The 22887-nt window shown below is 43.6% G+C and overlaps 1 protein-coding gene across 1 annotated transcript; it reads left to right on the forward strand.

Moving 5' to 3' along the window:
* Positions 1-9192: 9192 nt before the first annotated feature.
* LOC112231726 (mucin-2) lies at positions 9193-19485 on the forward strand. The gene is made up of 10 exons (XM_024398465.2): positions 9193-9731; positions 9931-9995; positions 10572-10726; positions 11138-11790; positions 11952-12016; positions 12174-12328; positions 15021-15397; positions 17873-17931; positions 18021-18154; positions 18284-19485. The coding sequence occupies exons 4-10, from the start codon at positions 11197-11199 to the stop codon at positions 18385-18387; spliced, it is 1488 nt and encodes a 495-aa protein (XP_024254233.1). The 5' UTR covers positions 9193-9731; positions 9931-9995; positions 10572-10726; positions 11138-11196; the 3' UTR covers positions 18388-19485.
* Positions 19486-22887: the final 3402 nt, after the last annotated feature.

A 22887-nucleotide genomic window follows, 5' to 3' on the forward strand; every position in this document is an offset into this window, starting at 1 on the left:
GCTCCCACAACAACCACAGTTGCTCCCACAACAACCACAGTTGCTCCCACAACAACCACAGTTGCTCCCACAACAACCACAGTTGCTCCCACAACAACCACAGCTGGTCTTACAACAACCACAGCTGATCTCACAACAACCACAGCTGGTCCAACAACAACCACAGCTGCTCCAGCAACAACAACTGCTCCAACAACAACCACAGCTGCTCTAACAACAACCACAGCTGCCCCCACAACAACCACAGGTTCCCTAATAACAACCTCAGCTGCTGCTACGACAACAACAGCTGCAGCTATAACAACCATAACTGCTCCAACAACAACCACAGCTGCTCCCTAACAACCACCGCTGGTCTCACAACAACCACAGTTGCTCCCACAACAACCACAGTTGCTCCCACAACAACCACAGTTGCTCCCACAACTACCACAGCTGCTCCCACAACAACCACAGCTGCTCCCACAACAACCACAGCTGTTCCCACAACTACCTTAGCTGTTCCTACAACAACCATAACTACTCCAACAACAACCACAGCTGCTTCAACAACAACCACAGCTGCTCCAATAACAACCACAGCTGCTCTTACAACAACCACAGGTTCCCTCATAACAACCTCAGCTGCTGCTACGACGACAACAGCTGCAGCTACAACAACCATAACTGCTCCAACAACAACCACAGCTGCTCCCCTAACAACCACCACTGGTCTCATAACAACCACAGTTGCTCCCACAACAACCACAGCTGCTCCCACAACAACCACAGCTGCTCCCACAACTACCTTAGCTATTCCTACAACAACCATAACTACTCCAACAACAACCACAGCTGCTCCAATAACAACCATAGGTGCTCTTACAACAACCACAGCTGCTCCAACAACAACCACAGCAGCTCCAACAACAACCACAGCTGCTCCAACAACAACCACAGCTGGTCTCACAACAACCACAGCTGGTCTCACAACAACCACAGTTGCTCCCACAACAACCACAGTTGCTCCCACAACAACCACAGTTGCTCCCACAACAACCACAGTTGCTCCCACAACAACCACAGCTGGTCTTACAACAACCACAGCTGATCTCACAACAACCACAGCTGGTCCAACAACAACCACAGCTGCTCCAACAACAACAACTGCTCCAACAACAACCACAGCTGCTCTAACAACAACCACAGCTGCCCCCACAACAACCACAGGTTCCCTAATAACAACCTCAGCTGCTGCTACGACAACAACAGCTGCAGCTATAACAACCATAACTGCTCCAACAACAACCACAGCTGCTCCCCTAACAACCACCGCTGGTCTCACAACAACCACAGTTGCACCCACAACAACCACAGTTGCTCCCACAACAACCACAGTTGCTCCCACAACTACCACAGCTGCTCCCACAACAACCACAGCTGCTCCCACAACAACCACAGCTGTTCCCACAACTACCTTAGCTGTTCCTACAACAACCATAACTACTCCAACAACAACCACAGCTGCTTCAACAACAACCACAGCTGCTCCAATAACAACCACAGCTGCTCTTACAACAACCACAGGTTCCCTCATAACAACCTCAGCTGCTGCTACGACGACAACAGCTGCAGCTACAACAACCATAACTGCTCCAACAACAACCACAGCTGCTCCCCTAACAACCACCACTGGTCTCATAACAACCACAGTTGCTCCCACAACTACCACAGCTGCTCCCACAACAACCACAGCTGCTCCCACAACAACCACAGCTGCTCCCACAACTACCTTAGCTGTTCCTACAACAACCATAACTACTCCAACAACAACCACAGCTGCTCCAACAACAACCACAGCTGCTCCAACAACAACCACAGCTGGTCTTACAACAACCACAGCTGCCCCCACAACAACCACAGGTTCCCTCATAACAACCTCAGCTGCTGCTACGACGACAACAGCTGCAGCTACAACAACCATAACTGCTCCAACAACAACCACAGCTGCTCCCCTAACAACCACCACTGGTCTCATAACAACCACAGTTGCTCCCACAACTACCACAGCTGCTCCCACAACAACCACAGCTGCTCCCACAACAACCACAGCTGCTCCCACAACTACCTTAGCTGTTCCTACAACAACCATAACTACTCCAACAACAACCACAGCTGCTCCAACAACAACCACAGCTGCTCTTACAACAACCACAGCTGCTCCAACAACAACCACAGCTGCTCCAACAACAACCACAGCTGCTCCAACAACAACCACAGCTGGTCTTACAACAACCACAGTTGCTCCAACAACAACCACAGCTGGTCTCACAACAACCACAGTTGCTCCCACAACAACCACAGTTGCTCCCACAACAACCACAGCTGCTACCACAACAACCACAGCTGCTCCCACAACAACCACAGCTGCTCCCACAACAACCACAGCTGCTCCCACAACAACCACAGCTGCTCCCACAACTACCTTAGCTGTTCCTACAACAACCATAACTGCTCCAACAACAACCACAGTTGCTCCAACAACAACCATAGCTGCTCTTACAACAACCACAGCTGCTCCAACAACAACCACAGCTGCTCCAACAACAACCACAGCTGCTCTAACAACAACCACAGCTGCTCTAACAACAACCACAACTGCCCCCACAACAACCACAGGTTCCCTCATAACAACCTCAGCTGCTGCTACGACGACAACAGCTGCAGCTACAACAACCATAACTGCTCCAACAACAACCACAGCTGCTCCCCTAACAACCACCACTGGTCTCATTACAACCACAGTTGCTCCCACAACTACCACAGCTGCTCCCACAACAACCACAGCTGCTCCCACAACAACCACAGCTGCTCCCACAACTACCTTAGCTGTTCCTACAACAACCATAACTACTCCAACAACAACCACAGCTGCTCCAACAACAACCACAGCTGCTCTTACAACAACCACAGCTGCTCTTACAACAACCACAGCTGCTCCAACAACAACCACAGCTGCTCCAACAACAACCACAGCTGGTAGCTGTTGCTCCAACAACAACCACAGCTGGTCTCACAACAACCACAGTTGCTACCACAACAACCACAGCTGCTCCCACAACAACCACAGCTGCTCCCACAACAACCACAGCTGCTCCCACAACAACCACAGCTGCTCCCACAACTACCTTAGCTGTTCCTACAACAACCATAACTACTCCAACAACAACCACAGCTGCTCCAATAACAACCATAGCTGCTAATACAACAACCACAGCTGCTCCAATAACAACCATAGCTGCTCTTACAACAACCACAGCTGCTCCAACAACAACCACAGCTGCTCTAACAACAACCACAGCTGCTCTAACAACAACCACAGCTGCTCTAACAACAACCACAACTGCCCCCAAAACAACCACAGGTTCCCTCATAACAACCTCAGCTGCTGCTACGACGACAACAGCTGCAGCTACAACAACCATAACTGCTCCAACAACAACCACAGCTGCTCCCCTAACAACCACCACTGGTCTCATAACAACCACAGTTGCTCCCACAACTACCACAGCTGCTCCCACAACAACCACAGCTGCTCCCACAACTACCTTAGCTGTTCCTACAACAACCATAACTACTCCAACAACAACCACAGCTGCTCCAACAACAACCACAGCTGCTCTTACAACAACCACAGCTGCTCTTACAACAACCACAGCTGCTCCAACAACAACCACAGCTGGTCCAACAACAACCACAGCTGGTCTTACAACAACCACAGTTGCTCCAACAACAACCACAGCTGGTCTCACAACAACCACAGTTGCTCCCACAACAACCACAGTTGCTCCCACAACAACCACAGTTGCTCCCACAACAACCACAGCTGCTCCCACAACAACCACAGCTGCTCCCACAACAACCACAGCTGCTCCCACAACTACCTTAGCTGTTCCTACAACAACCATAACTACTCCAACAACAACCACAGCTGCTCCAATAACAAACATAGCTGCTCTTACAACAACCACAGCTGCTCCAACAACAACCACAGCTGCTCCAACAACAACCACAGCTGCTCCCACAACAACCACAGCTGCTCCCACAACTACCTTAGCTGTACCTACTACAACCATTACTGCTCCAACAACAACCACAGCTGCTCCAATAACAACCATAGCTTCTCTTACAACAACCACAGCTGCTCCAACAACAACCACAGCTGCTCTAACAACAACAACAGCTGCTCTAACAACAACCACAGCTGCTCTAACAACAACCACAGCTGCCCCCACAACAACCACAGGTTCCCTCATAACAACCTCAGCTGCTGCTACGACTACAACAGCTGCAGCTACAACAACCATAACTGCTCCAACAACAACCACAGCTGCTCCCCTAACAACCACCACTGGTCTCATAACAACCACAGTTGCTCCCACAACAACCACAGTTGCTTCCACAACAACCACAGCTGCTCCCACAACAACCACAGCTGCTCCCGCAACAACCACAGCTGCTCCCCTAACAACCACAGCTGGTCTAACAACAAACACATTTGCTCCCACAACAACAACAGTTGCTCCCACAACAACCACAGCTGCTCCCACAACAACCACAGCTGCTCCCACAACTACCACAGCTATTCCTACAACGACCATAACTACTCCAACAACAACCACAGCTGCTCCAATAACAACCATAGCTGCTCTTACAATGACCACAGCTGCTCCAACAACAACCACAGCTGCTCCAACAACAACCACAGCTGCTCCAACAACAACCACAGCTGGTCTCACAACAACCACAGCTGGTCTCACAACAACCACAGCTGGTCTCACAACAACCACAGCTGGTCTCACAACAACCACAGTTGCTCCCACAACAACCACAGTTGCTCCCACAACAACCACAGTTGCTCCCACAACAACCACAGCTGGTCTCACAACAACCACAGCTGGTCCAACAACAACCACAGCTGCTCCCACAACTACCAGCTGCTCCCACAACTACCACAGCTATTCCTACAACGACCATAACTACTCCAACAACAACCACAGCTGCTCCAATAACAACCATAGCTGCTCTTACAACAACCACAGCTGCTCCAACAACAACCACAGCTGCTCCAACAACAACCACAGTTGCTCCCACAACAACCACAGTTGCTCCCACAACAACCACAGCTGCTCCCACAACAACCACAGCTGGTCTCACAACAACCACAGCTGGTCCAACAACAACCACAGCTGCTCCAACAACAACAGCTGCTCCAACAACAACCACAGCTGCTCTAACAACAACCACAGCTGCTCTAACAACAACCACAGCTGCCCCCACAACAACCACAGGTTCCCTCATAACAACAACAGCTGCTCCAACAACAACCACAGCTGCTCTAACAACAACCACAGCTGCTCCAACAACAACCACAGCTGCTCCCCTAACAACCACCGCTGGTCTCACAACAACCACAGTTGCTCCCACAACAACCACAGTTGCTCCCACAACAACCACAGCTGCTCCCACAACTACCTTAGCTGTTCCTACAACAACCATAACTACTCCAACAACAACCACAGCTGCTCCAATAACAAACATAGCTGCTCTTACAACAACCACAGCTGCTCCAACAACAACCACAGCTGCTCTAACAACAACAACAGCTGCTCTAACAACAACCACAGCTGCTCTAACAACAACCACAGCTGCCCCCACAACAACCACAGGTTCCCTCATAACAACCTCAGCTGCTACTACGACTACAACAGCTGCAGCTACAACAACCATAACTGCTCAACAACAACCACAGCTGCTCCCTAACAACCACCACTGGTCTCATAACAACCACAGTTGCTCCCACAACAACCACAGTTGCTCCCACAACAACCACAGCTGCTCCCACAACAACCACAGCTGCTCCCGCAACAACCACAGCTGCTCCCCTAACAACTACAGCTGGTCTAACAACAAACACATTTGCTCCCACAACAACAACAGTTGCTCCCCAACCACAGCTGCTCCCACAACAACCACAGCTGCTCCCACAACTACCACAGCTATTCCTACAACAACCATAACTACTCCAACAACAACCACAGCTGCTCCAATAACAACCATAGCTGCTCTTACAACAACCACAGCTGCTCCAACAACAACCACAGCTGCTCCAACAACAACCACAGCTGCTCCAACAACAACCACAGCTGGTCTCACAACAACCACAGCTGGCCTCACAACAACCACAGCTGGTCTCACAACAACCACAGCTGGTCCACAACCACAGTTGCTCCCACAACAACCACAGTTGCTCCCACAACAACCACAGTTGCTCCCACAACAACCACAGCTGGTCCAACAACAACACAGCTGCTCCAACAACAACCACAGCTGCTCCAACAACAACCACAGCTGCTCTAACAACAACCACAGCTGCTCTAACAACAACCACAGCTGCTCCAACAACAACCACAGCTAATCCCCAACAACAACAGCAGCTCTAACAACAACCACAGCTGCTCTAACAACAACCACAGCTGCCCCCACAACAACCACAGGTTCCCTCATAATAACCTCAGCTGCTGCTAACTACAACAGCTGCAGCTACAACAACCATAACTGCTCCAACAACAACCACAGCTGCTCCCACAACAACCACCACTGGTCTCATAACAACCACAGGTGCTCCACAACAACCACAGTTGCTTCCACAACAACCACAGCTGCTCCCACAACAACCACAGCTGCTCCCACAACAACCACAGCTGCTCCCCAACAACCACAGCTGGTCTAACAACAAACACATTTGCTCCCACAACAACAACAGTTGCTCCCACAACAACCACAGCTGCTCCCACAACAACCACAGCTGCTCCCACAACTACCACAGCTATTCCTACAACGACCATAACTACTCCAACAACAACCACAGCTGCTCCAATAACAACCATAGCTGCTCTTACAACAACCACAGCTGCTCCAACAACAACCACAGCTGCTCCAACAACAACCACAGTTGCTCCCACAACAACCACAGTTGCTCCCACAACAACCACAGCTGGTCTCACAACAACCACAGCTGGTCCAACAACAACCACAGCTGCTCCAACAACAACAGCTGCTCCAACAACAACCACAGCTGCTCTAACAACAACCACAGCTGCTCTAACAACAACCACAGCTGCCCCCACAACAACCACAGGTTCCCTCATAACAACAACAGCTGCTCCAACAACAACCACAGCTGCTCTAACAACAACCACAGCTGCTCCAACAACAACCACAGCTGCTCCCACAACAACCACCGCTGGTCTCACAACAACCACAGTGCTCCACAACAACCACAGTTGCTCCCACAACAACCACAGCTGCTCCCACAACTACCTTAGCTGTTCCTACAACAACCATAACTACTCCAACAACAACCACAGCTGCTCCAATAACAAACATAGCTGCTCTTACAACAACCACAGCTGCTCCAACAACAACCACAGCTGCTCTAACAACAACCACAGCTGCTCTAACAACAACCACAGCTGCTCTAACAACAACCACAGCTGCCCCCACAACAACCACAGGTTCCCTCACAACAACCACAGCTGCTCTACGACTACAACAGCTGCAGCTACAACAACCATAACTGCTACAACAACAACCACAGCTGCTCCCCAACAACCACCACTGGTCTCATAACAACCACAGTTGCTCCCACAACAACCACAGTTGCTCCCACAACAACCACAGCTGCTCCCACAACAACCACAGCTGCTCCCGCAACAACCACAGCTGCTCCCCTAACAACCACAGCTGGTCTAACAACAAACACATTTGCTCCCACAACAACAACAGTTTTTCCCGCAACAACCACAGCTGCTCCCACAACAACCACAGCTGCTCCCACAACTACCACAGCTATTCCTACAACAACCATAACTACTCCAACAACAACCACAGCTGCTCCAATAACAACCATAGCTGCTCTTACAACAACCACAGCTGCTCCAACAACAACCACAGCTGCTCCAACAACAACCACAGCTGCTCCAACAACAACCACAGCTGGTCTCACAACAACCACAGCTGGTCTCACAACAACCACAGCTGGTCTCACAACAACCACAGCTGGTCTCACAACCACAGTTGCTCCCACAACAACCACAGTTGCTCCCACAACAACCACAGTTGCTCCCACAACAACCACAGCTGGTCCAACAACAACACCAGCTGCTCCAACAACAACCACAGCTGCTCCAACAACAACCACAGCTGCTCTAACAACAACCACAGCTGCTCTAACAACAACCACAGCTGCTCCAACAACAACCACAGCTGCTCCCCTAACAACCACCGCTGGTCTCACAACAACCACAGTTGCTCCCACAACAACCACAGTTGCTCCCACAACAACCACAGCTGCTCCCACAACTACCTTAGCTGTTCCTACAACAACCATAACTACTCCAACAACAACCACAGCTGCTCCAATAACAACCATAGCTGCTCTTACAACAACCACAGCTGCTCCAACAACAACCACAGCTGCTCCAACAACAACCACAGCTGCTCCAACAACAACCACAGCTGCTCCAACAACAACCACAGCTGCTCCAACAACAACCACAGCTGCTCCAACAACAACCACAGCTGCTCTAACAACAACCTCAGCTGCTCTAACAACAACCACAGGTTCCCTCATAGCAACTTCAGCTGCTGCTACGACGACAACAGCTGCAGCTACAACAACCATAACTGCTCCAACAACAACCACAGCTGCTCCCACAACAACCACAGCTGCTCCCGCAACAACCACAGCTGCTCCCCTAACAACCACAGCTGGTCTAACAACAAACACATTTGCTCCCACAACAACCACACTTGCTCCCACAACAACCACAGCTGCTCCCACAACTACCACAGCTATTCCTACAACAACCATAACTACTCCAACAACAACCACAGCTGCTCCAATAACAACCATAGCTGCTCCAACAACAACCACAGCTGGTCTCACAACAACCACAGCTGGTCTCACACCAACCACAGCTGGTCTCACACCAACCACAGCTGGTCTCACAACAACCACAGTTGCTCCCACAACAACCACAGTTGCTCCCACAACAACCACAGTTGCTCCCACAACAACCACAGTTGCTCCCACAACAACCACAGCTGGTCTCACAACAACCACAGCTGGTCCAACAACAACCACAGCTGCTCCAACAACAACAGCTGCTCCAACAGCAACCACAGGTGCTCTAACAACAACCACAGCTGCTCCAACAACAACCACAGCTGCCCCCACAACAACCACAGGTTCCCTCATAACAACAACAGCTGCTCCAACAACAACCACAGCTGCTCCCACAACTACCTTAGCTGTTCCTACAACAACCACAACTACTCCAACAACAACCATAGCTGCTCCAATAACAACCACAGCTGGTCTCACAACAACCACAGTTGCTCCCACAACAACCACAGTTGCTCCCACAACAACCACAGTTGCTCCCACAACAACCACAGCTGCTCCCACAAGAACCACAGCTCCTCCCAAAACAACCACAGCTACTCCAACAACAACCACAGTTGCTCTGACCACAGTTACAACTGGTTCCTCAACTACTATCAGAACACCTGCCCCTCCACCACCAGAGGTTAAGTTGGACTTCAAATTGGAGCAAAACTTCAAAGCAGATTTGAAAAATGTTTCTTCACCAGCGTTCAAAGCATTAGCAAGTACTGTGGCTACAGCGGTAAATTCTGTTTTACTTTCCACTCTTTTAATAATACTGTTCATCTTCAGTTGTACAGCTGTCAGGTTCTTAAAGGGGCATTTCATCCCCCAAATAAGTTTTTATATTTGTCATTATGTCAAACACGTTCCCTCAAATTGTTTGTCAACATTTCAGTTCTCAAGATAAATTGCTAAAATTGCTTATATTACTTTTACAGCTGGACACAGTTTATCGAAACAAATATGGATCCAGTTTTAATCGCACAGAGGTTCTAGGTTTCAGGTACGTAGTTATTCTTGAGTTTTTATTTAGATTTTGGGCCATTATTGGAATACATTTTAAGATAATTGTATTCATCAATTAATATAAAGGGAAATCATTAAATTGTGGTAGTGTTCATATTTGTCATAGCATTTAAATATGAATTTGCTTTACTGATGGTGTCACACCCTGACCATAGTTTGCTTTGTATGTTTCTATGTTTTGGTTGGTCAGGGTGTGATCTGAGTGGGCATTCTATGTTGGATGTCTTGTTTGTCTATTTCTATGTATGGCCTGATATGGTTCTCAATCAGAGGCAGGTGTTAGTCATTGTCTCTGATTGGGAACCATATTTAGGTAGCCTGGGTTTCACTGTGTGTTTGTGGGTGATTGTTCCTGTCTCTGTGTTTTGCACCAGATAGGACTGGTTTAGGATTTCTCACGTTTGTTGTTTTTGTTAGTTATCTCATGTGTAGTGTCTTTATAAATTAAAGAACATGAACAACCACACTGCATTTTGGTCCGCCTCTACTTCACCTAAAGAAAACCGTTACAGATGGTATCATATTAATTGTTTTTCATTTTTTTGTTTTCCAGTCAAGGTTCGGTTGTGGTAGATGCTAAGCTGATATTTAACAATGCCAGCTCAGTCCCTGAGTCCAGTGCAGTGGTTGAAACCTTGATAGAGAATGTCTCAAGCAACAACTCTTATTTCTCTCTCCCAGTGAACACAACTTCTATCGTGGCAACAAGTACGACACTTTAATATTCTGAACTCTAAGTTACTTAGTATTTCCCTGCACTCTCTCTACCTCAAGTGTTTTAAATATTAAGTTACAATACAGCTGCACTTCTTTATATATCTGCATTTTACTGTCCTAAGTTTGAGTATATTAAATTAATTAGAGTTATCTGGTCTCTATATTACTTAACTGTTTAACATTCTAAGAATATTATAACTGAAACAAATTCCTTTAAATGATTATTGATTGGACATCAAGTAATCTATTCTATCTTGTCATGTCACAATACAATTCTGATCGTTAACAGTGATCAGATGTTGTCAAAGCTGTGTACGATGCTTAATGTTGATTTTTTCTTTAAGATTAATACATCTTCTGTTATACACACATAATGATATCTGATGATTTGCGGTCTTCCAGGAGTTGACTCAACTACAACTTCTACTCCAGATCCTCCAATATCAACACCATATACGATCATGAATGCAACTTCAGCCCCCTCAAACATATCAATTACAAGTATGGTTGTCAATGCAACATCCGATCCTGTGAACATGTCAACAACACACATAGTGCCCAATGGAACATCAGCGCCCATAAATGTGTTAACATCAGCCCAAAGTGCTGTCAATGTCACATCAGGACCTGTAACACAAAGCAATACAACTACAACACTATCAACTACAACCCCATCGTTGTCAAATACCCCAATAGTCAACACAACAGCTCCTTCAACTACCCCCATAGTCAACACAACAGCAACTCCAAATACCCCAGTAGTCAGCACAACAGTTCCTCCAACTACTGCAGTAGTAAAAACATCTCTAGCTCCAACCACTCCGATAACCAATTTGACCGACGTACTAACTACCCCATTACCAACTACGCTGGTAGCAACTACCCCAGTAACAACTACCCAAGTGCCAACTACAACGGCATCCCGTGCAACAGAGGCGCCACTGACCAGCCCACTTCTGTCACTGCAGTTCAGCCTGACATCTACCTTCAATAGCTCTCTGAGCAACAGCAGGTCACCAGAGTTCCTGGCTTTGGCAAATCATGTGACTACACAGGTAACTTTCATTCAATTTAATACAGTGTCATTAGTTGTTTGAAAGACGCATGACAAAAATCATAATCATCTTCGTCATAATTCATCATATGGCATCTTGATACCAGCCTTACATTGTTGAATTGTTATTATAATATAACTTCTGTATACATTTTTTTTCAGCTGGATAATTTGTTCAAGGCTCTATTTGGAGTCAGATTCCTTCGAACTGTTGTCAATAGTTTCAGGTGGGTAAATGATTATCATCTGAAATACTTTGAAACAGTGTGGATGATGGAGAAAAATAACATTTCAATGAGTATTGTTATTTAGTATGCCTTGGGAGTGGGTTGTTACTGAAGTAACGCTTGTAAAAGTTCTTAACATTTCTCATATCATTTTCAGGTCAGGGTCAATTGTGGTGGAGTCTACATTGATATTCAACAACATCAGCTCAGTGCCTAACGATAGCCTGGTAGCACAAACCTTACAAACTGCCATTACTTCCAACACGTCTGGCCTGACATTACCTATCAATTCATCCTCCATTGTGGTCACACGTAAGACAATTCATCAACACATCGCTTTACCTATTCTCACACACTCAAAACACTAGATGGCGCCGAAAGATAGGGCTGCCTCGCTTCTCGTTCTTAGGAAACTTTGCAGTGTTAATTTTTTTTCAGTATTTTTTCTCACATTGTTAGCCCAGAAAATGTACGTGTTATTTATTACAGCTGGGAAGCACTATTAGATATCAGAGCGACGGTAACTCACCAGCACTACCAGCATACGACCAGCAATACGACTTTCCCCAAGCAGATCCTTTGTTTGCACCACCGAGGGCAATTGAACTGATTCCAGAGGCTGACCCAAAACAACGCCGGTGAAAAAGGGGTCCTCGGAGAGTTCTTCTAGTCCATCTTAGAAGGCACGCACATGACACACCTCTCCAGAGTATATTATTTGCTAATGTTCAGTCCCTGATTAACAACGTTGACGAGATTAGGGCAAGGGTTTCTTTCCAGAGAGACATCACGGATTGCAACATACTCTGTTTCACGGAAACATGGCTCTCTCGGGATATACTGTCGGAGTTGGTCAGGCAATCTGCATTATCAGTTCATCGCACCGACAGTAATTAACATCTCGCTGGGAAGAAGGAGATGTATGTTTGATGATTAACAACAAATTATGTAATTGTGATAACATAGAGGAACATACAAGTCCTTTTGTTCACCTGACCTAGAATACCTCACAATCAAATGTATATCCCCCCTCAAGCTGATACCACGATGGCCCTCAAGGAACTTCACTGGACTTTATGCAAACTGGAAACCATATATCTTGAAGATGCATTTATTTTAGCTGGAGATTTGAACGAAGCAAATTTGAGAAAAAGGCTGCCTAAATTCTATCAGCAATTTGACTGTTGTACTCATGCTGCTAAAACACTAGACCACTGTTACTACAAACATCCGGGATGCATACCAGTCCCTCCCCCGCCCTCCTTTCGGCAAATCTGACCATAACTCCATTTTTCTGCTCCCTTCCTATAGGCAGAAACTCAAACTGTTAATACCCGTGCTGAGCACTATTCAATGCTGGTCTGACCAATTGGAATCCATGCTTCAAGACTGTTTTGGGATATATTCCGGGTAGCTTCCAAGAATAATATGGACGAACTAAAACGATAACTGAGTTTATCAGGAAGTGTATAGGAATTTTGTACCCACTGTGACTATTAAAACCAACCCTAACCAGAGACCGTGGATAGATGGCACTATTCGCGTAAAACAGAAAACACGAACCACCGCATTTAAACATGGAAGGTGACTGGGAATATGGAAGAATACAAACAGAGTAGTCATTCCCTCCGACAAGGCAATCAAACAGGCAAAACGTCAGTATAGAGACAGTGGATTCACAATTCAATGGCTCAATTCAACGGCGTATGTGGCAGGGTCTACAGACAATCATGGACTACAAAAGGAAAACCAGAGGAAACAAAAGGAAAACCAGCCATGTTGCGGACGCCGACGTCTTGCTTCTTGGTTACGAAAACAATGCAATAAAGGGTCCCTAGTGGACTAAACCGATATGACGGCTTGGTAGACAATGGACAGGGGTGGGGACAGATAAAGAGTGGGAAAGACATAATGGGACCCACTACACACAGTTGATAAAAAGGCTAATTGAAATGATAATACTTTTCACATGAACAGCCGCTCATTTGAAAAGAATTGCAATATATATATTCACGCCTGTATGTCTTGTTGTCTCTTTGACGAAATCTTCGGTCTGTCTGCTGGAGAGTCGGTCGACAGAAATTCTCTGGCTGTGTCCACCAGAGATCAAAGTCTTTCTTAGTTGTAGCTCTGTTACAATGGATACGTCAGATGTACCACTGGTTGTTCTATAGGGAAATGTTCTCCAGAATGGATCTTTCAGAGTACAATTCGGTCGTTTGATTGTGAAATGTTCTCCTCTCGTCTTCGGTCGAGTTTCCTAGACTATTTCACATATACAGTTGCAGACTGTGAATGTGTGCATCTTTAGTTTTGTAGATTTCCTAACCATTCGCAACGTCCGGTTCAACACTGTCCGTCTGCTTGTTCTATAGAGTAGTTGCCATTTCAACGTGGGGACTCCCGTCCCTGCGTTTTCTTGACTAATTGTACATTCTCACGAGTGGGTTTTATGCACTCGGGGGAAAAGGGGTGTTCCCTCCTTTTGTCGTAATGTCTGTGCTTACACTGACTTGGTTAAGAAGTCTAAAATCACATTACATCTTCTCACAAATGGTTTCAATTTTAATCATATCAGTTCCCCAAAATTTGGGTATGACCCTGACAACTGGGAAATATATACATTCAAATATACAGTTATGTTGTTATTATTCTGTCCTGAGATCCCAAAACACAACTGATCAGGCACTTCATCTCATATGTTTATTAAGGTATTCTATAATATTATACTGTTTTCTTAGTCTATGCCACTCTGATATTGCTCTCCCATATATTTATATATTCTTAAATCCATTCGTTGCTTAGATTTGTGTGTTTTCGGAATATGTTGTGGAATTTTTAGATATTAATTGTTAGATATTGCTGCACTGTCAGAACCAGAAGCACAAACATTTCGCTACACACGCAGTAACATCTGCTAAACACGTGTATGTGACCAATATTTCAAAAAAAAAAAATATTAATTGCAAAATGTAAACATTGCATTGAATGTTGCATTTTTCAGGCGCTACTACAATGACTAATGCAACCACCTCCGCTGCAACAACTGCTGCTCCAACTGCAGATGTCACCACGACCCCTCCGGCAGTGGCCAAAACCACCACCACCGCTGTTCCGGCAGCAACCACCACCACCGCTGTTCCGGCAGCAACCACCACCACCGCTGTTCCGGCAGCAACCACCACCACCGCTGTTCCGTCAGCAACCACCACCACCGCTGTTCCATCAGCAACCACCACTGCAGTCGCACTAACTAACCCTCCATCTTCTAGTGAAGGAACCCTGATTCTTCGGTTCAGTCTCGATGAGATATTCACCTCGGATCTTGCCAACCCGTCCTCTTCAGCATTCAAGGCTCTGGCTGGCAAAGTAGTCTCAGAGGTAAGTATCCAAATGCCTTTTCATCAATACACACCACACCAAAGAGACTGGATATCAGTGGGCATCTTATTGTTAGATAGAACCAAAGATTATTCAGTGCAAAGTTATCGTACTCTTGGACCTCCTCGTTGAGAACAATGTCCAGACTTTTTTTAATGGTCTTCTTAGTAGACATAAACCCTTGTGCCTGCCTATGAACCCTTGTGCCTGCCTAACAGCTGTTATGGGCAACAGAGAGTACAATGTGCACAGCATGGGACATATTTACAGTTTTGCATCGTTAAGATATTAAACAACTTTTAAATGCAGAAATACAGCCAGTGTGATGAATTTTGCATCATATGAAGCAAACACAGCATCTTATGATGCAAAATGGATCATACCTGCTGTGTTTCTGTATTTTGAATGTTAACTCTTGGAACTACCGCTCCCGGATCCGGGAGAATTGTCATCAACTGACACTAATTAGCATAACGCAACGGACAAAAAACATTACTAGAAAATATTCATATTCATGAAATCACAAGTGAAATATATTGAAACACAGCATAGCCTTTTGTTAATCACCCTGTCATCTCAGATTTTGAAATTATGCTTTACAGCCAAAGCAAGACAACCATTTGTGTAAGTTTATCAATCGCCTAGCATAGCATTATGCCTAGCTAGCAGCAGGCAGCTTGGCCACGAAAATCAGAAAACTAATCAAATTAAATCGTTTACCTTTGATGAGCTTTCACTCAGGAGACTCCCAGTTAGATAGCAAACGTTCCTTTTTTCCATAAAAATGATTTTTGTAGCCAAATAGCTCTGTTTGTTCTTCACGTTTGGCTGAGAAATCGACCAGAAATTGCGGTCACGACAACGCCGAAAAATATTCCAAATTAGATCCATAATATCGACAGAAACATGGCAAACGTTTTTTTATAATCAATCCTCAAGGTGTTTTTCAAATATCTATTCGATAATATATCAACCGGGTCAGTTGGCTTCTTAGTAGGAGCGAGAGAAACATATCACTCTGAGAGCCACCAGCTGACCACTGACACAATGTTGTCGCTCACACTCATTTTTCAAAATAAAAGCCTGAAACTATGTCTTGTGACACTAGACACATTAGGGAAGCCATAGAAAAAGGAATCTGGTTGATATCACTTTCACTGCTCAATAGGGACGCATAGGAACGCAGAGGTTTCCAAATAAGAGTCACTTCCTGATTGGATTTTTCTCAGGCTTTTGCCTGCAATATCAGTTTTGTTATACTCACAGACTGTCACGCCCTGGTCTTAGTATTTTGTGTTTATATATTTATTTGTCAGGCCAGGGTGTGACATGGGTTTATTTTGTGTTGTGTTTATATATGGGTTTTATATATTGTGGCTTAGTGGGGTGTTCTAGCAAAGTCTATGGTTGCCTGAGGCGTTCTCAATCAGAGGCAGGTGATTCTCGTTGTCTCTGGTTGGGAAACATATTTAGGTAGCCATATTCTTTGAGTGTTTCGTGGGTGATTGTTCCTGTCTCAGTGTTTTGTATTTCACCAGATAGGCTGTATAGGTTTTCACGTTCCGTTTGTTGTTTTGTATGTCGTGTTTATTAGTTTATTAAACATGTATCTAACTTACCACGCTGCATTTTGGTCCGACTCTCTTTCGACGGAAGAAAACCGTAACACAGACAATATTTTAACAGTTTTGGAAACTTTAGAGTGTTTTCTATCCTAAGCTGTCAATTATATGCATATTCTATTGTCTGGTCCTGAAAAATAGCCCATTTACTTTGGGAACATTATTTTTCCAAAAATGAAAATAGTGCCCCCTAGTTTCAAGAGGTTTATATCTTGAAAATGTGATTGCTGACATGCAAACATTTTGAGGATTATATCAACAATTGACGAATGAAACAAATAATAAAAGTCTGTTTTTGAGTGGCGTATTCCTAACTTTGAAATTTGAAGTTTGGAGCAACTTCGAAATTTGACGTATTGCATGTCAGTATTCATGTATGACACATTTTCCGTTAATGGTTAAGGTTTTGGATAGGGTTAAAACAGTATGTTTAGGCATTCATTCCGAAAGGTTAAGTTAACGGTTAATGTTTGGGATAGAGTTGAAACAAAAACATAATAAACTAGTGTCTACAACTGGTATTGAACCTGCAACCTTTGTATCTGTTGTTATGGGATTATGGGATTTCCTGATGTCTTTACGACATGGACAGGCATCCAATATCAAGGTCAATCGTGAGCAGTCTGGGCTTTGTTCTATGACATCAAAGCGTTATTTATTATGATTCTCAACATCTCATTTTTCAGAACACATTAAGTCATCTTGATTTACACCATTTCCCTCTCTCAGAAAAAAAAACAGCTAAAGTATCCCAATTAGCAGACGAGTCTGGGGCACCTTCTTGTAGCGCTTGGTGTTTTGACTCTTTGACTCTGTTAACCTTTGGTAATCATATTTTAATATTTCAATGCAGGTGAACAAGATTTTTGCTGGAACCCCAAACTTCCTTCGTTCCATTGTCAACTCATTCAAGTAAGTATGAATTCTCATTACCGACTTGAATACTTTGATTATGACAGTGATGATAATGATTTCTGTGGGTTGTCCACTTTCTTTCCTAGGAGTGGATCTGTAGTTACCAACATGACCCTCGTGTTCAGGAACAAATCTTCGGTTCCCAGCGCATGCAGCGCACAGGCAACTTTCACCATGAGTTCCACCTCCCTGAACATCCTACCGGGCAGCGCCAATGTTGGTATGTATTAATTGTCACAATACAACTACACATATGTAAGAGCAAAGTCAACATTTGAACAGAAACACGAAAAGACAATCTATTTTCATCATTCACTGAACCATATCTTTATTTTTCCTACTTTTTCAGAGTCATCAGTCAATTCAGGAAGTGCTCCCCGACCCACTGCCTTCTGTCTGGCTTTCTTGCCTCTCACTTTGGCACTGCTAATGGTACAGTTGCTGGCTAACTAATAGCCTGTGTCATAGCTCCTATGGCATTTTTTTCACCAATGAACGGTTTTCCAGCTCTCATAGAGACAGCCTTATGATTAAGGACCTGCTTTGGCAGAAGAATGCACAATGGATTGTGCCTGTGTTAATTGGCAAAATGTATATGTATTTCATGTACATTCCCCCAAGTACATACACAAACAAAAACACACCTAACTGTACCTTTTGATGTCAAGTATGATATTTTTGACATTCCTTAAAGAAATCATATAGTTTTTTTCTGCTTATGAATATTAAATGCATATACCTTTTCTTTCAAGTGACTGTATTTATACTTAACCATATAGACATTACTTATTTATTTGCATCTTGCACACAGCAGCTTGCACATGTTTTATCTGTTAGATTAATATGGAAAATAACTGAAAGATTAGAAAACCGTTCCTACAACTTGTGACATCCAAATCCTATTGTATACTTTTTTTTTATTGTGCTATTTGATCATAGTTGCATTTTTAGTTATTAACTGATTGTAACTACTTTATATCTGTTTTTAAATTCACCAAGACCAAATACCAAATACCTTTATGATATTTACTTTGAGTTATTTTGGGCAAATCACTGAAGTGTGTCAAAGGGGCCGATGAAGTAATGCTGAGCACTGCACTGTTTTAAAAACATTGTATCTTCTTATCTTGTTAACATTCAATCCAATATGTAAAACACGTAGAAGTACATTTTCTTCGTTACTGTTTTAATATAATTCTTTTTTGGGTCATGTAATTGGGTTGAATAATTTATTCATAAAACATTTACAGTATGAGTTACCATATGAGTAACAATTTACAAACCTGCACAACATGTAAAATGTTAGCCCCATGTTTCATGAGCTGAAATTTTAAGATCCCAGAAATGTGCCATAAGCAAAAAAAAATGTAATTTTTTTCAAATGTTGTGCACAAATTTGTTTTCATCTCTGTTAGTGAGAATATATCCTTTGCCAAGATAATCCACCCCCCATAACAGTTTTGGCATATGAACACTTTACATGTTGCATGTATATGTTTGTTCAGTATTCCTGTAAATCTATCTGTCATTAAATAAACGTTTTGAATGAAACATTAAATCTTATTTTTTTTCTTTGAGAAAGTAGTGTTCCAATTTATAAACGCAGTAGAAAATTGTGACTTGCACTCAACATTGAAAAATACCAGTTCATATTCTGAGCGATACCATCAATACGAATAATACCTCAAGTTAGTTTAAGAAATGTGTGAGGTGTTTTTGCATTCTGGTCATTCAAATTATACAATACCTAATGCAACATATGGAGTACAAAACTATAAGGGGATATCAACGACAGCAGGGGAAAGTGTGTAGATAGATCCATATATCCAAGATGGGAAAATGCAAAGAAAGAAATGAGAAGCACATAGCATCATACACCGCTCACACACTGCATGAGCACTATATAGCTTCTGAACACTAAAGATATAGATCTCTCTTATTCAAAACCAAAAACGCAATACATATATTTTGCAAACCTCCATCAAGCTCCTTAATTAATGGCATGAAATTGTCTCTTTTTAAGTTTCATTCTGTCCTTCAGTAATATCAATCACTCCACAAAAGAAGTTTCTTCAACTGAAAAGAAAGTTTAGTTTAGAAATCTCCTACAACGTTGTATGCTTGTTTTTGTAGTATGGAAAGTATATTTATATATTATTACTAAGTAGCATAATATGGGGTGTAATGGATTATTATGAACATATATCAAAACTGTTGGGCAAATTAATGTTCAATGATGAGACCACCCATTCTCACCATCAGTAAACCCCTTGATCCTTGCCTCCTCCTCCCAGCCAAGAAAAGTATATGGACAGTTAGGAGCAGAAGCTCTGAGCTGTCACATCAGGCCCATGTGTACAACTTCTAACTAGGCAATTGTGGCATCCTGTAGTGGAGCGGGTCGATAGCTTCATGTTCCTCGAAGTCCACATCACTAAGGACCTTTCATGGTCCAAACTCATCAACACAGTTGTGAAGAGGGCATGACAATGCCTCTTACCCCTCAGGAGGCTGATAAGATTTGGCACGGGCCCTCAGATCCTCAAAAGGTTATAAAGCTGTACCACTGAGAGTATCTTGACTGGCTGCATTACTGTTTGGTATAGTAACTGCTTGGCATCCGACGGTAAAGGCACTATAGAGGGCTAACGCACTAATGCGTTAGGCCCAGTAGATCACTGGGGCCGAGCCTTCTTGACCTCTATAACAGGCGGTGTCAGAAGAAAGTTCTAGCCGACTGTAGCTCAGGACCTGAAGCAAGGATACAGTATGCATATCCATTTGAAAGGAAACACTTGGACGTTTGTTAAAATGTGAAATTTATCTAGGAGAATAACACATTAGATCTGGTAAAAGATAGTACAAACAAAAAAATATGCGTTTTCTGTATTTTTTTAATTCCATCATCTTTGAGAAGCAAGAGAAAGGCCATACATTATTAAGACAGGAACCTGTGTAATTTAGATGTTGTCCACAAGATGGCAGCAGTGTGTCTGTGCAACATTTCAGACTGATCCAGTGAAGTATTACCTCCTACACAATATTTTGCATCAAGTCTGCCAGGAGTTTGCTCAAATGTGCTGAATTGGTCAACTTATACATTTTCAAGTACATAACTATAGAGAACATATACAAGTCCTATGGTAATAAAGGTTTTAAATTTACACACTCCCAGGAATGTCATACATGATGAATTATTAGCTTCACTACAGAAAAGACACTAACCTTCACACATCTAGGTGGCCGGGCGGGAAGGGTGTGGAGCCAGAGACAGGAGTGCGGTCAAACTGTACTGCCTAGTTCCTACATTTTAATATAAACATGATTTTTTTCAAACAAAACTACACTACATTTTATCTCTGGGACCCTCAGGATGACAAATCAGAGCAAGAATACTGAGTGTAAGTACATTATTTACCTTCAGATGTGAATGTATCAAACCAGTTGCCTTGATGAAAGTGTTTTGTTGTTTTGCACTATCCTCAAACAATAGCATGGTATTATTTCTGTAATAGCTACTGTAAATTGGACACTGCAGTTAGATTAACAAGAACATACGCTTTCTGCCCATATAAGACATGTCCATGTTCTGGAAAGTTTGCTGTTGTACACAACGTTTTCTAATCACATTATCGATGATCGAAGATGTGACAGACACACACACTACGCCTTGAGGTGACCACATCCTCCGTCTCTCTCTTTCTCTCTCTCAATATCCAATACAGAAATGTTCAACATTCAGAATGTAATTCAACAAACAAAAATGGCTGGTGGTACTGATGTTGTGTATTACCTTTAATACTGTATATAGATTAAATAGTACATAGAGACATATAAAAGTAATCTCAATAGTTGTCTGTCTCTCATTTTCTGGAAAGTTGCAGAACTAACATTACTGGTTGATCATTGTAACAATATCCACAGTAACCTGAATAACATCCACTTGCTACCAGGAAGCTACTACTGTCTTGAATTCTTTGAATGAGACAAATATTTTACCTGCAGAAGGTGTGTGACTGCGTAGGCCATTCAAGGATTGGTCTACGCAGACCCACAACGCTCTGACAACCAACAGTTGACCTCTAAAAGCTTAAAGCATTGTCTGGAGTCACGCAGGCTTCAAAAACAAATCACAATCCTTGACTCTTTCCACATTTTGTTGTGTTAAAGCCTGAATTGAAAATGGATTAAATTGAGATTTGTTGTCACTGGCCTACACACAATACCCCATAATGTTTTTACTTTTTTACAAATGAATTGAAAATGAAAAGCTGAAATGTCTTGAGTCAAGAATTCAACCCCTTCATTCTGGCAAGTCTAAATTAGTTCAAAAGTACACATTTGCTTAACAAGTCACATAATAAGTTGCATGGACTCACTCTGTGAGCAACAATAGTGTCTAACGTGATTTTTGAATGACTACCTCATCTCTGTATTTCACACATACAGATAATTGTAAGGTCCCTCAGTCGAGCAGTGAATTTCAGACTCAACCACAAAGACCAGGGAGGTTTTCCAATGCCTCACAAAGAAAGGACCTATTGGTAGTAAAAATTCCTGTGAGGATGGTGAAGTAATTGATTACACTGTATGGTGTATCAATACACCCAGTCACTACAAAGATACAGGCATCCTTCCTAACTAATTTGGCGGAGAGGAAGGAAACCGCTCAGGGATTTCACCATGAGGCCAATAGTGACATTAAAAAAGTTACGGTGTTTAATGGTAGTGATAGGAGAAAAACTGAGGATGGATCAACAACATTGTAGTTACTCCACAATACTAAACTAATTGACAGAGTGAAAAGAAGGAAGTCTGTACGGAATAATTGCTTTCCAAAACATGCATACCGTTAACAAAAAGACACTAAATTAATACAGCAAAAAATGTGGCAAAGCAATTCACTTTTTGTGCTGAATACAAAGTGTTATGTTTAGGGCAAACCCAATGCAA

The sequence above is a fragment of the Oncorhynchus tshawytscha genome, linkage group LG34 (genome assembly GCF_018296145.1).
Source record: "Oncorhynchus tshawytscha isolate Ot180627B linkage group LG34, Otsh_v2.0, whole genome shotgun sequence".
NCBI classification, from domain to species: domain Eukaryota; kingdom Metazoa; phylum Chordata; class Actinopteri; order Salmoniformes; family Salmonidae; genus Oncorhynchus; species Oncorhynchus tshawytscha.